We start from the raw sequence: 20,263 nt of genomic DNA on the forward strand, positions 1-20,263 counted from the left end.
CCAAATATTTTCCTTATTCTCAAACACCCTTAATCTCTGTTCCTCTCTCAAAGTGAGATCCAAGTTTCACAACCATACAGAATAACCGGTAATATAACTGTTTTTATAAATTCTAACTTTGAATCAGTACCATTCCGAAGCTTATTTTGGGGTTTTGTAACAAGCTGCTTTTACGGTGATGGGTTGTTAGCCCTTCGGCCAACCCCCAAGCTGGAGGACCATCCCTCATCGGCTGTCCGCGACTGCTTATTCAATAGGCTATATTCGCAGCTACCCTCCATATCTGGAGACCGTCGCTATCCGCAACCTGAGGACGCGCCATGCCGTGGTGATAGGGCCCCACAATATATTTATTTATTTATTTATTTAATAATAACATATACATAAAAACGTTACATTAAAATACCCCGAAAGAGCAAAGCTCGTGTTCGGGGACAGTTCCGTTACATAGATACACATACTTTGTAGACAAAATACTTAAGAAAAAAGCTCACATAAAGATTGTAATAAAATTAGTAAATAATAATACTAATAATAACTGAGTGAAAAAAGAGACGATGTTTAGATTGATGGATTAATATTAAATTATTATTAGTAGTATAATTAGTGCAGGTCATGTTGACATAGTAACCAAGATAAAATAGAAAAATACACTTAGGATAGAAATAAACTTGTTTTACAATACATGGTACATAATATATATACAGGGAAGTCTGTCATATAAATTTTTTAATTCTGGATCTGAAAATTTCATTGCTTAAAGTAGTCAATTCTGGATGAAATTTTATTATCGAATTATATAGCCGTGGACCATAATTTGTACTGTGTAGTAAAGCAGCAGATGTGAAATATTTAGGTTCAACTAATTTAAGAATTTCATTTCGTCTCGTATTATGATCATGTGGCTGAGCTACAAATTTCGTTCTATTTTTATGATAGAATTTCATTAAAGAATATTCATAAATTTGGTCAATTCTAAAAACATTCAATTCAGAATGGATCAAATTTGTTGGATAATCCAGTCGCCTTTTCAAACAAATTTTGATTATACGTTTTTGCAACATAATTAGAGGAAAAAGAGCAGTTTTTGTAATGCCTCCCCATCCAATTATACCATATTGGATAACAGATTCAACTAGAGCCAAATAAACCAAACGTAATACGTGAGTAGGCAAGTAATGGCGAAGGTTTACAAATTTGTAAATTGTTTTACGTATTCTGTTACATAAAAAGGTGATTTGTCTATCCCATTTCAAGTGCTGATCAACAATAATTCCCAGGTATTTCACATCTACAGATTCTTTCAGGCAAGGGCATTTACAGGTTGTAGAGAGTTTACAAAATGAGTTGTGGATTATTAATTTTAAATGAGAAAGTGATTTCAATTTGTTCAATCCAGAGACTGTTATGAACTTTTGATTCTACGGAATATAATTATACTAGATCTTCTCAAAGATTTCTTCCAATATCTTTGCTTAGGTCAATTCATATGGATCTAACGGCGGTTTAGATACAATTCCAAATTGGTGGAAGTGGCAACACACTGTGGCCTTAGAAACACGAAGACTTTCTGACAACATTTACAGGTGAGGAGCTTTTCTCTAGAATTGCTCATCTTCCTCAGCTAAGTTTTTCTTCAAGGCTTGAATCTTCATCACTGATTCTCTTAAACCAGTTTGATTCCGTCCTACTATTAATCACCCCTTCATCTCCACACCCACCGAAAATAGGACATATGTTTTCAGGAGCTTTTTTTTTACTCAGAATAACCCATACTACCACTCCGTAATATATTTACTATTCCTCCCGAATCAACCGGTATAGTGTAATTTTGATTGATTGACTGATTCCGCGTTTTAGATTAATTTAAAATGCTATCATTATTATAGAGAATGTATAGAGTGCACAGGTCCTCACTGTAGAGCAGCGGTGACCAAAGCGGGTGTAGTGATTACATCGTGTAATCACAGATATTCAAACGGGTACGAGAAATTTCCTGTGCATTGCTGTGTGTTTAATTCATGTACTGAAGGCAAGCAGTGGCGGTATCATGTCGCTCTACAAACTCTGTCTCTACAAGCAGTAAGAGGTGATTTCGTAAAGAATGTGGAGAACTTTTTTGTTGTTCTGTCGGACAAAACGTAATATGTTTACTTTGCTCAACGGTTCACTCAGGAGTATATAGAAACATTAATTGCCACGGTGAATAATGTATTATTATTATTATTATTATTATTATTATTATTATTGCTACTGACCACTGAGTTTGTGTTTCCATAATTCTTCTGTATGTGCATGAATATTGATATTTTTAGATCTTCTCGTAGAAGGATAAAATTGTTAGGTTTTATCTCAATTTTAATCTTCTTAATCTTTAGATGATGGTACCTATTTATTAGTTATTCATTTAATAATAATATTCTAGGAAAACCGATTCAATATTATGTGTCAACGAACTGTTAAACGCCAGGAATTGATATGTCTTAAATCACAGCCAGGAAGAGAAAGAGGAAATAAATAAATGTAAGGAAGTCAGTTACCTAATGGGGTTTGAAATATCTCGTGCTCTAAAGCCTTTTATAGAACAGAATTTCTCAAAAGAGTATTGATTACAATAGCTTAAATAACTTGTCCATAAGTTTTCAAATTAAAAAAACTACGAATTTCTCGACCAAGTATCGAGAGAAGAATTTAGAAAATTTCTGAATATTCAAGGGGAAGGTTAAATAAAGAAGCAAGAAAAACCGTAAATATATTATTCACTGGCTCTTGATGACAGTAGTGACATTACTCATACAGCAAATTTTGAGATTTTTATTCGCGAGATTGATCAAGATATTAGTACAGGAACCACCACTGGTTGTAGTTTTCATGCCAAGTACCTTTCCTCCGTCTCCTTACTACATAAGCTGTCTGTCGCATGTAATCACTGCAGTTAGAGTTTTGGTCACCGCTGTTGTAGAGTTACAATGAAACATATCAGACTCTCTTCTCTCATTCAAAAAGTCTAGTAGTGGATATTATTAGAACAGAGAAGATTGTCCCGAGGATTGACGTCACAGAGCACTGAGTCCGTCGAATATTGACCTATCTTCAACATCTTCGATCCTGTTTTCGGCATTTGAAGCCGATCAGGTATGGAGCTCCTCCTATGAACTATGGGGATAATCTTTGCAGACTCTAGCACAATCCTGAGGACGGTAACATATGAATGATGATTAAGGAATAGTGGTATTAATTGAAGGGAAAACCTAAGTACTTTGATAAAACCTTCTCCAGGTCGCTTTGTCCATTACTGGCACTATCGAAGATCGAAAACGGTAGATAGGTAGGATATATGAATAATTAAAATACCTGAAGCATTTTCTAACAGCCTAATGTCCTGCTAATTGAACATAATATACAGGATGAGTCAGAGCATTTATGACAAACTCTGAGTAGCGATAGATTTCGTAATGAAGATAATTTTTCGTAAAATAAGTAATGTTCGCTAAAGCGTTGTTCAGGAGCTATGCAACACCGAAGAAAAGACGAGTTTTAGTGATACTGATAATATAAAATTAATTACTTATTTAGTTCTTAGTACCCTTGTGGTGCGGACATGTGCAAAAAGAATACCAGATAACAGAATAAAAAATTATGGACAGATCACAGAATGTGATTAAAGTGTGCATTCTGAACCTGGGTACATTAATTGCAGTAATTACACCATATTAGCAGTGACTGTCGGACCCTGTCAAGAGCAAATGTTTACCACAAACATCTGAGCTAGAATGATCACTGCTATGACTCGTCAGTTTTTCGTTCCGTTTGAATGCAGCAACTTACCTTCAGGTTCTTCGCAACACGCTTCCGCTGCTCGTGGAAGATGTAATCCTCGCGATGCACAAGGATATGTGGTTCCAGCATGATGGCGGCCAGCCGCACTTCAGCCTGATTGTACGAGCACAGCTGATCAAGAACTACGGGGAGGAATGGATAGCGAGAACGGCACATTGCGCGGCCAGCACGATGACCTGACTTAATGACTCTAGATTTGGGAGGGGGCATGTTAAGAGTGTCGTGTACACCACCACAGTTGATACCAGAGGAATGATTGTGCGATTCGCTGCTTTTGATCAAATTCTACTTAGATCTGAAATGTCCGATAGAGTCCGACAATGAAGGCACAATGAATGAATCAAGTTGAGTGTAGACACTTTATACAGCAAAGGTACTTGAATAAATAAATGTCATAATTATTGTAAATACCACTGAAACTTGTATGTTCTTCGATGTCACGTAGCTCCTAAACGTTGTGTTACAGAACCTGGGTTGTTTCACGAAAAATGATGCTCACTGCGAGATCTTCCACTCCTCTTAGTTATATAGCAAAGGTACTTGAAGAAATAAATGTCATAATTATTGTAAATACCACTGAAACCTATATGTTCTTCGATGTCACGTAGCTCCTAAACGTTGTGTTACAGAACCTGGGTTGTTTCACGAAAAATGATGCTCACTGCGAGATCTTCCACTCCTCTTAGTTATATAGCAAAGGTACTTGAAGAAATAAATGTCATAATTATTGTAAATACCACTGAAACCTATATGTTCTTCGATGTCACGTAGCTCCTAAACGTTGTGTTACAGAACATGGGTTGTTTCACGAAAAATGATGCTCACTGCGAGATCTTCCAGTCCTCTTAGTTATATAGCAAAGGTACTTGAAGAAATAAATGTCATAATTATTGTAAATACCACTGAAACCTATATGTTCTTCGATGTCACGTAGCTCCTAAACGTTGTGTTACAGAACATGGGTTGTTTCACGAAAAATGATGCTCGCTGCGAGATCTTCCACTCCTCTTAGTTATATAGCAAAGGTACTTGAAGAAATAAATGTCATAATTATTGTAAATACCACTGAAACCTATATGTTCTTCGATGTCACGTAGCTCCTAAACGTTGTGTTACAGAACATGGGTTGTTTCACGAAAAATGATGCTCACTGCGAGATCTTCCACTCCTCTTAGTTATATAGCAAAGGTACTTGAAGAAATAAATGTCATAATTATTGTAAATACCACTGAAACCTATATGTTCTTCGATGTCACGTAGCTCCTAAACGTTGTGTTACAGAACATGGGTTGTTTCACGAAAAATGATGCTCACTGCGAGATCTTCTACTCCTCTTAGTTATATAGCAAAGGTACTTGAAGAAATAAATGTCATAATTATTGTAAATACCACTGAAACCTATATGTTCTTCGATGTCACGTAGCTCCTAAACGTTGTGTTACAGAACATGGGTTGTTTCACGAATAATGATGCTCACTGCGAGATCTTTCACTCCTCTCAGTTTATCGGAGAGATCTTGACTCATCCTGTAATTTCATGCAGAACTTTTTGCGCAATACTTTCAAGTCTCTTTCTGGTATAAACCGCCTATAGATGAAGTTATTAGAAATTTATACATAGCCCAAAAATTCGCTCCAAAATAGAAGACACTTTACTGCGTCATGCAAAATCCGTACGTGTCCCCTTCTGTGGGTTTACGATATAGAAACATCAAACGCGATTGCAGATGCTGATGTTAACAAAGTTGAACGAATGGAAATATTCAATGCTGTGCAGAGGGGATGTCCTTTTACATGAAACGTAAGAGAAACTCGATGGATCACACGACAAAGTTTAGTTGGACGGTAAAACCAACACAACTGTCGATGTGGCCACAAAGTGCACCGGAACAATAATAAACAAGAGCCCCCCCCTTCCAAAAAGATGCAAGGCGGCGGCGATGGCACTGGGAAATAGGGCGTGGGGAACACATGTTCCCACAGTGCGTGATCAAAGCTGCGACTGCGGCCGTGCGATTCGCTGCTGTTTACAAAACATCCCCCCACCCCCGCAAGTTAATTCAAATTGTCACACGCTTGTTTACAACATCCCATTGAACGGGAACATGAGAGGTAGATCCACAGAGCATGGCTCTTAATGTGAATTTTAAATAAACCGCAAATACTGCGCCCCGGTACTTTGCAGTAATGCGTTGGCTAAATTGCAAAAATGGAAGCTGCCAAATTGGTGGGAGCTTGTAATATTCAAGATATAGATGACAGCTCCGTTGTTAAGAACAATCGACTTGGCAATTAACTCCAGTCTACAGCCAGAGAATAAGCGTACAATAGTACTAATTGGCGAGGAGATTCGCAAACTGGTAGACGCATGCCGATCTCCATTATATATCAGACCAGGAATCCTACATGAAATAGCTAGTCGTAGGATTTTTGGTTTATCTCACACACTATGAGTCCTTATATTTACTCAATCACCAGCTTGTTGTGCTGAAATATAATTCACGATTCCTTGCTACTAGTAGTCTACTGCCCGAAGAGGAACTGAAAACGTATGTCCAGCAAATCGAGCGACTAGAATTCCAATAGGCCTATATAATTCATTAGTTGATATAGTCAGAAGTACTTTAATGCCTCTAATATAACAGTACTGTTCGTTCACTAATGTTTTAGCCTTTACACTTAGTCAAAATGAAAGTGGCCGGTCTCTTGAACAGTGAAAGCTTTCTAAGTCAAGGAGAACAAGGGAAGTGAAGGAGAGTAAGAAAAAGTCAAGCAGAACAAGGGGAAGTCAAGAAGAACAAGTGGAAATCGATGAGAACAAGGGGAAGCCAATGAGAACAAGGGGAAGTCAAGCAGAACAAGGGGAAGTCAAGTAGAACAAGGGGAAGTCAAGTTGAACAAGGGGAAGTCAAGCAGAACAAGGGGAAGTCAATCAGTAAAAGGGGAAGTCAATCAGAAAAAGGGAAAGTCTAGCAGAACAAGGGGAAGTCAAGCAGAAAAAGGGGAAGTCAAGCAGAACGAGGGGAAATCGATGAGAACGAGGGGAAATCGATGAGAACAAGGGGAAGCCAATGAGAACAAGGGGAAGTCAAGGAGAACAAGGGGAAGTCGAGGAGAATAAGGGGAAGTCAAGGAGAACAAGAGAAAGTCAAGAAGAACAAGAGAAAGTCAAGAAGAACAAGAGGAAGTCAAGGAGGACAAGGGGAAATCGATGAGAACAAGGGGACGTCAAGGAGAACAAAGGGAAAATCGATGAGAACACAAGGGGAAGTCAAGGAGAACAAGGGGAAGTCAAGGAGAACAAAGGAAAAATCGATGAGAATAAGGGGAAGTCAAGGAGAACAAGGGGAAGTCAAGCAGAAAAAGGGGAAGTCAAGCAGAAAAAGGGGAAGTCAACGAGAACAAGGGGAAGTCAAGGAGAACAAGGGGAAGTCAAGGAGAACAAGGGGAAATAGATGAGAACAAGGGGAAGTCAAGGAGAACAAGGGGAAGTCAAGGAGAACAAGGGGAAGTCAAGGAGAACAAGGGGAAGTCAAGGAGAACAAGGGGAAGTCAAGGAGAAGAAGGGGAAGTCGAGGAGAACAAGGGGAAGTCAAGGAGAACAAGGGGAAGTCAAGGAGAACAAGGGGAAATCGATGAGAACAAGTGGAAGTCAAGGAGAACAAGGGGAAGTCAAGGATAACAAGGGGAAGTCAAGGATAAAAAGGGGAAGTCAAGGAGAAGTGGAAGTCAAGGAGAACAAGGGGAAGTTAAGGAGAAGTGGAAGTGATGGAGAACAGGGGGAAGTTAAGGAGAAGTGGAAGTGATGGAGAACAGGGGGAAGATAAGCAAACAAGGGGAAGTCAAGAAGAAAAAGGGAATGACAAGGGGAGTAAGAGGAAGGGAAGGAGAGTAAGAGGAAGGGAAGGAGAGTAAGAGGAAGGGAAGGATAATAAGAGGAAGGCAAGGAGAACAAGGGGAAGGGAAGGAGAACAAGTGAATACGAGGAGAACATTGGGAAAATATTAGGAGAAAAAGGGGAAGGCCAGGTGAAAAGGGGAATAGAAAGATAAGAAGAGGTATAGGAGGAGAAGACGAGGAAACCAATGAGAATAGTGGGAATATGAGAACAATGGCAATACAAGCAGAATAGGAAGACTACAAGGAGAACAGGAGGAGATGGGGATACAAGAAGAACATGTGAGAATGTTGCATTTTTATGTGACTGTCAATTCCCGAAGTTATTCTCCTATACTTACGAGTAGTAAGGAGAGAGATTTACTTTATGTCAAAAATGTTGTATTATTCGGAAGAGGTGAGCTTTCACCCCCTCCACTGCTAGCGAAGAATAATAAACTCAAATGATTTCGTGTCTACCATTGTCTTCAAATAAATAAAATAGTGAGAAGTGTATCCTACTCGCTGCGGTTGTTACACAGGTTCCTTTGTAATCTCGGTGAAGCAAAAAACCACAATTCCAGAGTGGCACAGCCGGCCACTGAGGGAACAAACCTCCGACTGCGAAACAGATATGTTACCATCCACTTCTAGATGTTACACAGATCTGTCGTCATCGCTGCAATGCAGGAGCGGGAATCCAGCCAACGAACGGGAATTATACATCTGCAACAGCAGAAGCAATCCAAAGCCTCATCTTTGTGTTTAATTCCTTCCCCCTACAAGACCGACAGAGCTGTGACTAGTGCAATTAGAATGTTTTGCTGTAAAATAGCTTCTGTTTTTGCTCATAAAGTAAGTCTGGGTGAAAGGCGTGTGGGGTGGGAGGGGGAGAACGAACACATCCATCACTTTCAACCCCAGAGATAAGCCATGTCTACCCGCCGTGCCATTGCAAATCACAAGATCAAAAGCGGGGGGTGAGTGCTTCGCACATATTCAGTGTGGGCTGACGTGCAACACCCTGGATGTTTGTCTGAGTGTCATGAAGAGTGTTAAGGGGTTACCGCTCTATGAATAATAGCCCAACTCAAATAAAAAGATGATGGAGATTTTATTATGACAGTTTTATGACGTTTCCACTACTTATGGAAGTCGTCTGTCACAGGGATGTCACAGGGAATTCCTCTGGTGTCCAATAGGTTTTTGACGACCACCAGACCTGTGCGAATGAGCGGCATTACTGTAGGTTGTTACGTCACGCGGTTCATGTCTGAATGGAGAGATTGGACTCTGAAATTCTATGAATTGAAATTATTATGTTTTTATATCATTCTATCTATATTTTCAGCGATGATTCTGGGATTTTATCTGTGGCAGATTCTAGGATATTATTTGGAGAAAATAAAATATATATGGTCAATACTAGCTGCATACCAGAGCGTAATAGGCCACATCAAAACATGTGTAAATAAGATAGGAACCAATACTCTATCTTACAATTTTTTCCCAAATGTCTAAACAAGCAAGTATTATTTCTGTAGAAAACGTTTCTCTATACACGGGATTAAGCTCAGGCTTAACTGCCACATGTCCTCGTCTAACATGCCGTACTTCCACATTGCACTTTCGTCACTCCAAGCATCGCGCACACAGATTTGCTACGATTTAGTTCAACGCCAGACAACGGGTGGGTCGCACAGCACACTTTGAATACCGGCGCCTGCTTGACGTCCGCAATGTAAACATCACGTGCTTACCTTACTTCACAATGCGAAACAGATACGTATTGCAACATCAGTCTGAACTGGGACACTGCACAGAGAACTCACAGTACAGTACTTGAAGATAAACCAGCTACAGTTATTTTCTTCGCAATTCTTGCGTTGAAGCCAAGAAATCCGACTATTTTAAGGGACAGGTACAGTTAGTCGCAATGTTATTAGTACAGATCGTATTTTAAATTTGATATAGTATTTTTCTTTAATTACGCGACATTCGTTTCAGTATGATTTTAAGTATTAACTTACATATTATCATACAAGAATTTCATAAATTTTTATATTATCTCTTACTCAAGGTATAAAATAAATAAAATAAAATAAGTAAAGGCGAAAACTACCTAGTACGTCACTTTTCTATTCGTAAAGTGTAGAGTGCAGATCGTATTTTGTTATTTATTTTTTTTTTTGTGTTACAAGCAATCGATGAGTGAACACAGGTACGTTAATTGAAGGCTCAGAGCCAAAGGCGACTAACCCACAATTACAAAATGAGTAAATAAGAGTTAATATTAAGAGGATCCTGACAAAAATGATTGGTTTCACAATTTATTTTAATTGGTCTACATTGAATAAATACAAAAAAATATCATGAATCTATAACAACAATGTATAGTTTTGAAAAAAAGCTTAATAATGAACAATACAAAATTCTGGGTTGGTCGCCTTTGGCTCTGAGCCCTTCAATTATGCTTAGAGCTTATCAGTGTCCCTTTGTGTACTCTGTATGTCAGATCTGTCTACAATGGGAAAAGGAAAGGAATTTTCGTCATATCTGAAACATGTTATTATGGTATTGAAAAGATATTCTTTGCGAAAATAGGCCACTTAGTTACTAAATCAAATTCTACAACACAAATTGATATATAACGGTTCTACTAACAATCTGAAAAGAAAACTAAATTCAAAAGAGAGGTTTGTAAATAAAATTAGGACAAACCCCAGACTGAGTGTGCCTGAACTACGGCAAATAATTGAGGACTCGAAGTCAAAAAGGATGTGCAACGAGACTATCCAGCGCACTTTACACAAGTATGGATTCTATTGAAGAACGGTAAGTAAAAGGCCTTTTATTACCTACTTATTATGGCTTTTAAGAAACCCGGAGGTTCATTGCCCCCTCACATAACCCCGCCATCAGTTCCTATCCTGAGCAAGATTCTCTACAATCATATCCCACTTCACTCAAATCCATTCTAATATTATCCTTCCATCTACTTCTCGGCCTCCCAAAAGATCTTTTTCCCTCGGGCCTCCCAACTAACACACTATATCCACTTCTGGATTCGCCCATACGTGCTACATGCTCTGTCCATCTCAAACGTCTGGATTTAATGTTCCTAATTATGTCAGGTGAAGAATACATTGCGTGCAGTTCTGCGTTGTGTGACGTTCTCCATTCTCCTGTAAATTCATCCCTCTTATCCTCAAATATTTTCCTAAGCACCTTATTCTCAAACACCCTTAACCTCTGTTCCTCTCTCAAAGTGAGAGTCGAAGTTTCACAACCATACAGAACCAGTAATATAACTGTTTTATAAATTCTAACTTTCAGGGTTTTTGAGAGCAGACTGGATGGCAAAAGCTTCTCAACCGAATAGCAGGCATTTCCCATATTTATTCTGCGTTTAATTTTCTCCCGAGTACCATTTATAGTTGTTGCTGTTGCTCCAAAATATTTGAATATTTCCAACTTTCATATTTTCATTTCGTACAACATTCTGGTCACAAGACATAATATATTTGGTCTTTTCGGGATTTACTTCCAAACCTATCTCTTTAATTGCTTCGCATAAAATTCCAGTGTTTTCCTTAATAGTTTGTGGATTTTATCGTAACATATTCACGTCATCCGCATAGACAAGCAGATGATGTTATTTAATTCCAAACACTCTCTGTTATTCTGGACACAAGATATAACGTTATTATAAAATATTAAACGCCAGAATCTGAGCTTTCGAATCCAGGTATTTTTTCCTTGTAAGCAGACGTTCATAGTCAGATAGAGATGGCCACCCTGCTCTTCGGATTTAACATCGATGTATTCTTCATATGGATTTGAATACAGATGAACATTTCTTCCAGTTAATTTATCGAGACACAATAGCACTTCCAGGCAAAAAAAAATAGAGATGATTTCTTTGTAATTCGCTTAACATTAATCAACACGTGGTTAAAGAAAACGAAGCAAACATGCGTTCACTGTTAATACTCTGATTACCCATGCACCCTTTTATGCACGGAGTTGTTGATAACATTCGTTATGATAAATTGGTAATTACGACATACAATGCTATCAATAATAAGAACCCTTCAAACTGAAATCAACAACACTCAACGTTCTGGTCCAAATAGCAGGACGATAATTTTGCCAATTATACGGTTCTCGTAAACTCAAATTGCTTTTGAAACCCTTTCCTGTCTAGTAGTTACTGTAATACAAATATCTGAAAGACATCGTTATTCCTCTCCCTACTCCTGTAATTTATGTTATTTTTCTTTAATGGCAAAACAGACATCGCGTTTCGATTAATTTCTTATCTCAATATTTTTAACTAATAATGATTTAAGGCAAAAATGCATCCTATAACGAGCACAATTCATACTAACGACGTTATAAAGAAACCCATAAATGATAATTTCCTGGCAAAGATCATAAACTCACTGTTATCCGCTAAAAACCAAATAGTAATTCAGAAATCGGAGATGATCTACAGAAATCAGTAAGTAAATTGTATCAAATTTGTCGTATATCATTCAATCAGCATTTTCTTTAATTCATTCACTGCTTCCACAAACACAAAGGAACGTAAGTTGAACGTCATCCAATCATGAATCAGAAGCGCGGATAAGCGCTACTTTTATTTTATATCTTCTTTTATTGTAAATGTAGTCATATTGCTACTGAAATATTAAATAATACTAATTTTAAATTACATAATACTGTATGTAGAACGATCTTTCAATTGAATATATATAAGATCGTATGAATATATTTCCTCTGTATGACATAATAATTATTTTTCTACGATAGTGCGTTAAGTTGCATTTTACCCACTGTTATCAGTAGTGTGTAAAGTAAGCCTTTAAAACACTAATGCGTAAAAAAGTAACAATCACTTTACGCACTGCTAAACAAAATTTAATATTCAATGTATAAACTTCATTCAGTAAGAAATTAAAGCATTACCTCCATCTTTCATTTCTTAAACATTAAACGTAACATAAATAAGTAACAAATTCAACATTCATATCTAATTTTAGCCCTTACTATTCTGAAGTTACATGTAGTACTCATTGTAACAAGATTTATCATTCAACTGTTCCTAACCATTTTGTTGGTAATATGGCCGGTCCAGACGGTCATGAAATCGTGAACATGAATAAAACAGGGTGCCATTCCATGGATACTTACTTACTTAATGGTCCTGGGTTTAGACAACCATGACATTGTGATCTTACAAACTCTCCAACTTGAAATATTTATTTAATGTAAATTTTTGTTATCGTAGAAAAAAGAATGTAGGACACACATTCGTAGAGTTATCTTTTTGGCACGAGTGTAAAGTTTGTGAAACGAGGCTTCGTGTCAAAAAGAAAACCTTTACGAACTTGTCTAATAAAAAAAAAATTGTTTAATATTCAAGAATTCAGATTCGACTCAGAAGCTTTTATTATCCAGTTGCTCTCGAAAAAGCTGAAAGATAGAATTCATAAAACTGTGTTAGTACCAGTTGTTTTGTACAGTTGTGAAACTTTAACTCTCACTTTGAGAAAGAAACAGAGGCTAACGGTGTTTGAGAATAAGGTGCTTAGGAAAATATTTGGGTCTAAGAAGAATCAAGTTACAGGAAAATGGACAAAGGTTACACAACGCAGAACTGCATGCTTTGTATTCTTAATCTGACATAATTAGAAACATTAAATCAAGACGTTTGAGATGGGCAGGGTATGCAGCACGTATGGGCGAATCCAGAAATGCATATAGTGTGTTAGTTGGAAGGCCGGAGGGATAAGACCTTTGGGGACGCCGAGACGTAGATGGGAGGATAATATAAAATGGATTTGAGGGAGGTGGGATATGGTGAGAGACTGGATTAATCTTGTACAGGATAAGGACCGATGGGGGGGGGGCTTATGTGAGGACGGCAATGGACCTCCGGGTTTCTTAAAAGTCATTAAGTAATTATTATTATTATTATTATTATTATTATTATTATTAGCAGTAGTAGTAGTAGTATTTTTATTATTTATCACTACCGTCATTCTATATTATTCTGTCGTAACATATTTTCGTAATACTGATATCGGTATTTTATGTATTATCGAAGTTACCATCAAATTCAATGTATATCATAAATAGAAAACTGTCCGGTGTGTCCATTTCAGAACTCATTTGTAGTTATTACTCGACCGAGGTAAGTGCAATTTTGAACCAATAAATTATTGAGATCTGCGATAAATTAATTAGTTTAGGAAATTGTATATTTATTATGTATAACTACTTTTGTATATAGATCGTTTTTTTTTTAATTATTAAGTTTGTACTTTTGTGAACTAGTATCAATAAATCAAATCATACTCGACCAAGGCCAGTGGAGTCCTGCAGCTCGGAGCGCCACTTGTACTTTCCCTCGTTCGTATAGCGTCATCGCGATAGTTCACAATATTTCCGCGGCTCCACTCGCCTCGGTCGAGTAATACCACGAACATTGATAATAATATACAGGGACATCATTTTATTTTTACTTCAACTTTTATTGTACTTGAGTTTTTGAATGTACTTCACTCCCACCCCTTCTACTAACGAAGTTCCAACTGTCCTCCACACAGAACCAAGGCCGCAGTACTGAGTTAGTGATTATAGTAAGTTTCAAAAATATGTTCGCGTTTTCCAGTGACGAAAACTTCCAATATTGAATCATATTTTCACACAGGTACTGTCGCCCGTTTGCCTACGTCGCGTTGCAATTCCCCCCATCTGCTTCTGCTCGCTCCACTGTAAAGACTAGTGGCTGGGCTTTCTTAGCTCTTTTCTGAAAACATTAATTTCTGTTAGGAATTAATTGGACGTCTACGTAATATTATGCAACTGCTTAAAATAATTTAAATAAAAGGGCCTCGTTAAGTAATTAACTATCACGTGATTCCCCCCTTTCTACGATCCTGCGACATAACCACTAGAACGGACAGTAGATAGCATGTCTGAGTAATTTTATCTGTGCGGGTCGGGCAGAAGTGAAGACTGAATTTACAGTATGTAAGATACTCTTTTATAAAGTAGGTACAGAATTATTTCAACATGAGTCACTAAGTATGAAGGACGAAACTGGTAATTGGAATTAGATGCAATAGTCTATAGTGCGATAATAAACACAAAATAACTGAAGCCTGTATCGAAATGAACGGCCACCATTTTCAAAAATGTGTTTAAATATCCATATTATTATTATTTTTTTATTTTAACTTCATTCTCTATATCATACGCTAATTTGCTGTAGACAGTATAATATACACTGCATAATGAATACGTTCGCATGGATAACTCAGTTCGTGAGTAAAAACACTTATTGTTAATACTGTACTGTATTTTGATTAAACAAAACCTAATGAAAGTTATCACGCTTAAAATCGCGATATTTCCTACTGTACGTAAATGGATGAACTACTTTTCTCTCCTCCTGTACCTAGTGAAGTGATTTGTTTGTATTTTACGCCAGTATCATCGAACTCCAGTCATGTTAGGGGGTAGCAAACGGTGATTCCGGGTCTCAATCATTAATCCAAAGGTATAGCCAGGTTGATATTAAAAATGTTAGTAAAAATAAAATGATGTCTCTGTATAACATCTTAACGTTCAACGTACGGATGAGAGCATCTTAACATAACGCAAAATGAAGGTTAATCGTAATCCCAGCCTTATAATGGGGAAGCAACAATGCAACTACAAGATTGTTGTTTGTTGCCACAGAAATGTGAATACAAAAAATATACATACAGTACCTAGTTAAAAATGAGCAAGAAACACAAGGGATCGAAATCCCACAAGCTGCAAGAATTGAAACAAGAGATCGACATCGACGACCACTTGATCCCGCTGGAGCAGTTATGCGCGCGCTACCAAACGGATGCGGCCACAGGTCTGTCCAAGGCGGAGGCCTTGCTCAGGCTAACCAACGACGGCCCCAACGCTCTCACTCCTCCGCGGCACACGCCCGAGTGGATTCGCTTCATCCGCAAGCTGTTCCAAGGCTTCTCGGTGCAACTGTGGATCGGCGCCTTCCTCTGCATGATCGCGTACGCCGTCCAGCGTAGCAAGAGGGAAGACGCGCCCAAGGACGATCTGTGGCTCGGCGTCGTCTTGGTATGTGTGGTTGTCATCACGGGGGTGTTTTCTTTCTACCAGGAGAGCAAGAGTTGCAGAATCATGGAGTCCTTCAAGAAAATGATGCCGCAGTACGCCCACGTCATCCGCGACGGAGTGTCGCTCACGATACCAGTGGAGCAAGTGGTGGTGGGCGACGTCGTGGAGGTCAAGTTGGGTGATCGGATCCCAGCCGATATCCGAATCATAGAGGCCCACGGCTTTAAGGTAGGAGTGGAATGAATAGCCTATCCATCCTCTAACATCTCTATACTTGAGTCGGTTAGAGTCATAACGCACTTGTTCCAAAAATGAGTAGTATAAAGTTGCTTATCGCGTCGACTTGGTGTTTTTGTCCTAATATAATTGCTTGTGCATTTTCAGGATTGATTTAAAAACTGAATGTTTCTGTCCATTTCACAATCAAGTCGATGTTTTCGTTGAGTTTGTCTATAGTGTCGTTTACTTGGTCTAAGCGACAAGAGGTGTAGCCTTGAAGACGATCAGGAATTCGTTATGGTTTTAAAACAATATTCCTGTTGCTAAAATAAAATTTCCAGTATAGCTTATGTTATTTCTCCAGCTTCCCTATCGTCTCCTTCTATGTATGGCATCAGTTTAAATTATAAAATTACACCTAGAGATATTAGAATTTATAAAACAGTTATATTACCGCTTGTTCTGTACGGTTGTGAAACTAGGACTCTCACTTTCAGAGAGGAACAGAGATTAAGGGTGTTTGAGAATAAGGTTCTTAGAAAAATATTTGGGGCTAAGAGGGATGAAGTTACAGGAGAATGGAGAAAGTTACACAACGCAGAGCTGGACGCATTGTATACTTCACCTGACATAATTAGGAACATAAAATCCAGACGTTTGAGATGGGCAGGACATGTAGCACGTATGGCCGAATCCAGAAATGCATAGAGTGTTAGTTGGGAGGCAGGAGGGAAAAAGACCTTTAGGGAGGCCGAGACGTAGATGGGAAGATAATATTAAAATGGATTTGAGGGAGGTGGGATATGATGGTAGAGACTGGATTAATCTTGCTCAGGATAGGGACCAATGGCGGGCTTATGTGAGGGCGGCAATGAACCTCCGGGTTCCTTAAAAGCCAGTAAGTAAGTATACCTAGAGATATGCGAGAAAATTCCGAATTTTTACGTAAACCATTCTTACTTGAAGGTTGACAATTCATCGCTAACCGGCGAATCGGAGCCACAGAGCCGAGCAACCGAGCATACGAATGACAACCCTCTGGAAACTAAGAACCTCGCCTTCTTCTCCACCAACGCAGTCGAAGGCACTGCGCGCGGCATCGTCATCAGCCGAGGGGACAACACCGTCATGGGCCACATCGCAGGGCTCACCACGGCCCTGAAGATGGGCATGACACCCATCGCCAAAGAACTGCGCCGCTTCATTCACCTCGTCACCTGCTTCGCCCTCAGCCTGGGTATCACGTTCTTCGTTATTGCCTTCATCGTGGGCTACGACTGGCTAGACGCGGTACTCTTCCTTATCGGAATCATCGTTGCAAATGTGCCGGAGGGATTTTTGGTCACAGTAACTGTCTGTCTCACACTTACAGCAAAGCGCATGGCAGCCAAGAACTGTCTCGTCAAGAACTTAGAAGCCGTGGAGACGCTTGGTTCCACGTCCGTTATCTGTTCCGATAAAACAGGTACTCTAACACAGAACCGTATGACAGTAACACATCTATGGCTTAATAACAAAATTCTGGAAACCGACATACGCATCCATGGAGCGAAGTTGATCATGCATGACATGGTCAATGTAACGTTCAAGGCTCTGGTACGTTGTGCCGCCCTCTGCAACCGTGCAGAGTTCAAACCTAACCAGCAAAATGTGCCTGTGCATAAACGAGAAGTCGACGGCGACCCCTCAGAAGAAGCTATCTTGAAATTCGTGTCCGTGGTAACTAGGGACATCGCAAGTTATCGAAAACGAAATAAAAAGGTATGCGAGATCCCATTTAATTCCACAAACAAGTACCAGATATCAATTCACGAGCTGCAGTCAGAGAATCACCATCATATTCTCGTCATGAAAGGTGCTCCTGAGACAGTGTTAGATCGTTGTTCTACAATTATTTTAAACGGGAAAGAAGAGCCATTAACCGAAAAACTCAAACACGCATTCAATGAGGCGTATCTCACGCTTGGAGGACTAGGTGAACGTGTTTTGGGATTCTGTGATCTGTTGTTGCACAAAGAAGAATTCCCACGTGGCTTTGAATTTGATTCTGATAATCCTAACTTCCCGGCAAAGAACATGCGTTTTGTGGGGCTCATCTCTATGATAGACCCACCCCGAGAGGCAGTTCCCGACGCCGTTGCCAAATGTCGCACTGCAGGCATCAAAATTATTATGGTGACTGGAGACCATCCCATTACAGCCAAGGCCATCGCGAAGTCTGTAGGTATAATCTCCCCTCACAGCGAGACAGTCGAGGAGATGGCGGAGCATCTCCACGTCCCTGTGAAAGACATCGACCCACACGCGGCTCAGGCAGCTGTTATCCATGGGTCAGAGCTCAAAGAGATGACCCAGGAGCAGTTGGATGACATTCTGCGTTACACCGCAGAAATTGTCTTCGCTCGCACTTCTCCAACACAGAAATTAAACATTGTAGAGGGATGCCAAAGATTGGGAGCTATTGTGGCAGTAACCGGCGACGGAGTAAACGACTCCCCAGCCTTGAAGAAAGCTGACATCGGGATAGCGATGGGAATTGCTGGCTCGGACGTCTCGAAGCAGGCGGCTGATATGATTCTGCTGGACGACAACTTCGCGTCTATCGTAACAGGTATCGAAGAAGGTAGGCTTATTTATGATAACCTCAAAAAGTCCATAACATACGTGCTTGCATCCAACGTTCCGGAAATCACACCTTTTCTGGCATTCGTTTTGTTTGACATCCCTTTACCTTTGGGTGTGGTGGCCATCCTGTGCATCGACCTAGGTACAGACATGGTACCAGCCATTTCACTTGCCTACGAACACGCCGAGTCTGACATAATGCTGCGTCATCCCCGAAACCCCTTCAAAGACAAGCTCGTCAACATGCGTATGATCTCGCTGGCGTATGGGCAGATCGGCATGATCCAAGTAGCAGCCGGGTTCTTTTCCTACTTCGTAATCATGGGCGAATACGGATTCTATCCAAGCAGACTTCTGGGCCTCCGCAAACAGTGGGATTCCCAGGCTATCAACGACCTGGAGGACTCGTTCGGACAAGAATGGACGTACAACGATAGAAAGGAGCTTGAGTATACGTGCCACACGGCCTTCTTCGTGAGCATCGTCGTCGTGCAATGGGCAGGCCTGATATGCTGCAAGACGCGGCGCAACTCTATCGTGCACCAGGGCATGAACAACTGGTTCCTCAACTTCGCTCTCGTCTTCGAGACCTTACTCGCCGCTTTCTTGTCCTACTTTCCCGGCATGAAAACGGCCCTCAAGATGTACCCGCTCAAGCTCCATTGGTGGTTCCTGGCATTGCCTTGGGCTATGATCATTATTATTTACGACGAAACGAGGCGATATTTCATACGACGCTATCCAGGCGGTTTCTACGAGAGGGAAACCTATTCTTGACGTGTACAACTTCTTTGTGAAATTCAAGTTATTTATTCAAATGTCTTATTAAATCTAACTAATATGTTTCCGAACACATTATATGTATTCTCCTCTTGTATTATGTCAGAGAAATAATAAATCTGATTATTTGACATTAAATATTTAATAAAAATTGACGGGCTTAGAACAAAAAGCAGGTAAGTGACATTATTAAAACAAACGAGGCAAGTGCGTGTTACGATAGCCTAAAAGGATGTTTCTTTGGGATAAAACAAAGTAAGAGATCACACTGTGCAGTGCTGCTATATGGACATCATTTCACCAGACTAGTGTATAATATTTCATTGCATGTAGAACTTTAACTGTACTATCCGCCTCAATTATGTGTAAAATTACATCCAATGTTACACTGAATAAAATTGAGGCACTAAGAACCTAAAGCACAAAACAGTAAGAAGTTTGGAGAATAATTGAATTTTGTGAAACTTGATATATTTACAAATTATCAGACATAAAGTGTAGAAATTCTATAAAAAGTCACAGAGTTGTCCTAATACTTACAGAAAAATTTACGAGTACATGTTTCTGTCATGCTCCAGGGCTTAAGTACGCTCTGTAGCATGATTTCCTGTGGGATATTAAATTTGAAACAGTCCAGGAAAAGTATCAGCAGAATACTTCGCCTTAAGCGGAAATGTAATGCAATCCCAGTTTGCGAAATAGGTGCACAGGCAGCGAACTGCTTACTTGACAGCAGTTACATGGCGCGTGCATTAAATCACCGACTGCGGTAAAAGTAT

General features: G+C 39.5%; 1 protein-coding gene across 1 annotated transcript; it reads left to right on the forward strand.

Moving 5' to 3' along the window:
• The first annotated feature begins 15,464 nt into the window (after window positions 1-15,464).
• Window positions 15,465-19,534, forward strand: LOC138703113 (sodium/potassium-transporting ATPase subunit alpha-like). Its single transcript, XM_069830697.1, has 2 exons — window positions 15,465-16,088; window positions 17,046-19,534. Exons 1-2 carry the CDS (start codon window positions 15,510-15,512, stop codon window positions 19,479-19,481), a joined length of 3,015 nt encoding a protein of 1,004 aa, XP_069686798.1. The 5' UTR covers window positions 15,465-15,509; the 3' UTR covers window positions 19,482-19,534.
• The last annotated feature ends 729 nt before the right edge of the window (window positions 19,535-20,263 follow it).

This window comes from Periplaneta americana, chromosome 7, assembly GCF_040183065.1.
Source record: "Periplaneta americana isolate PAMFEO1 chromosome 7, P.americana_PAMFEO1_priV1, whole genome shotgun sequence".
Classification (NCBI taxonomy): Eukaryota; Metazoa; Arthropoda; class Insecta; order Blattodea; family Blattidae; genus Periplaneta; species Periplaneta americana.

What these genes read in the sequence shown, in the direction of transcription:
- LOC138703113 (XM_069830697.1), top strand. Translation starts at nt 15,510, where the DNA reads ATGAGCAAGAAACACAAGGGATCGAAATCCCACAAGCTGCAAGAATTG. An exon ending in TAGAGGCCCACGGCTTTAAG is followed by an intron (nt 16,089 to 17,045) that starts GTAGGAGTGGAA and finishes TCTTACTTGAAG; the next exon opens with GTTGACAATTCATCGCTAAC.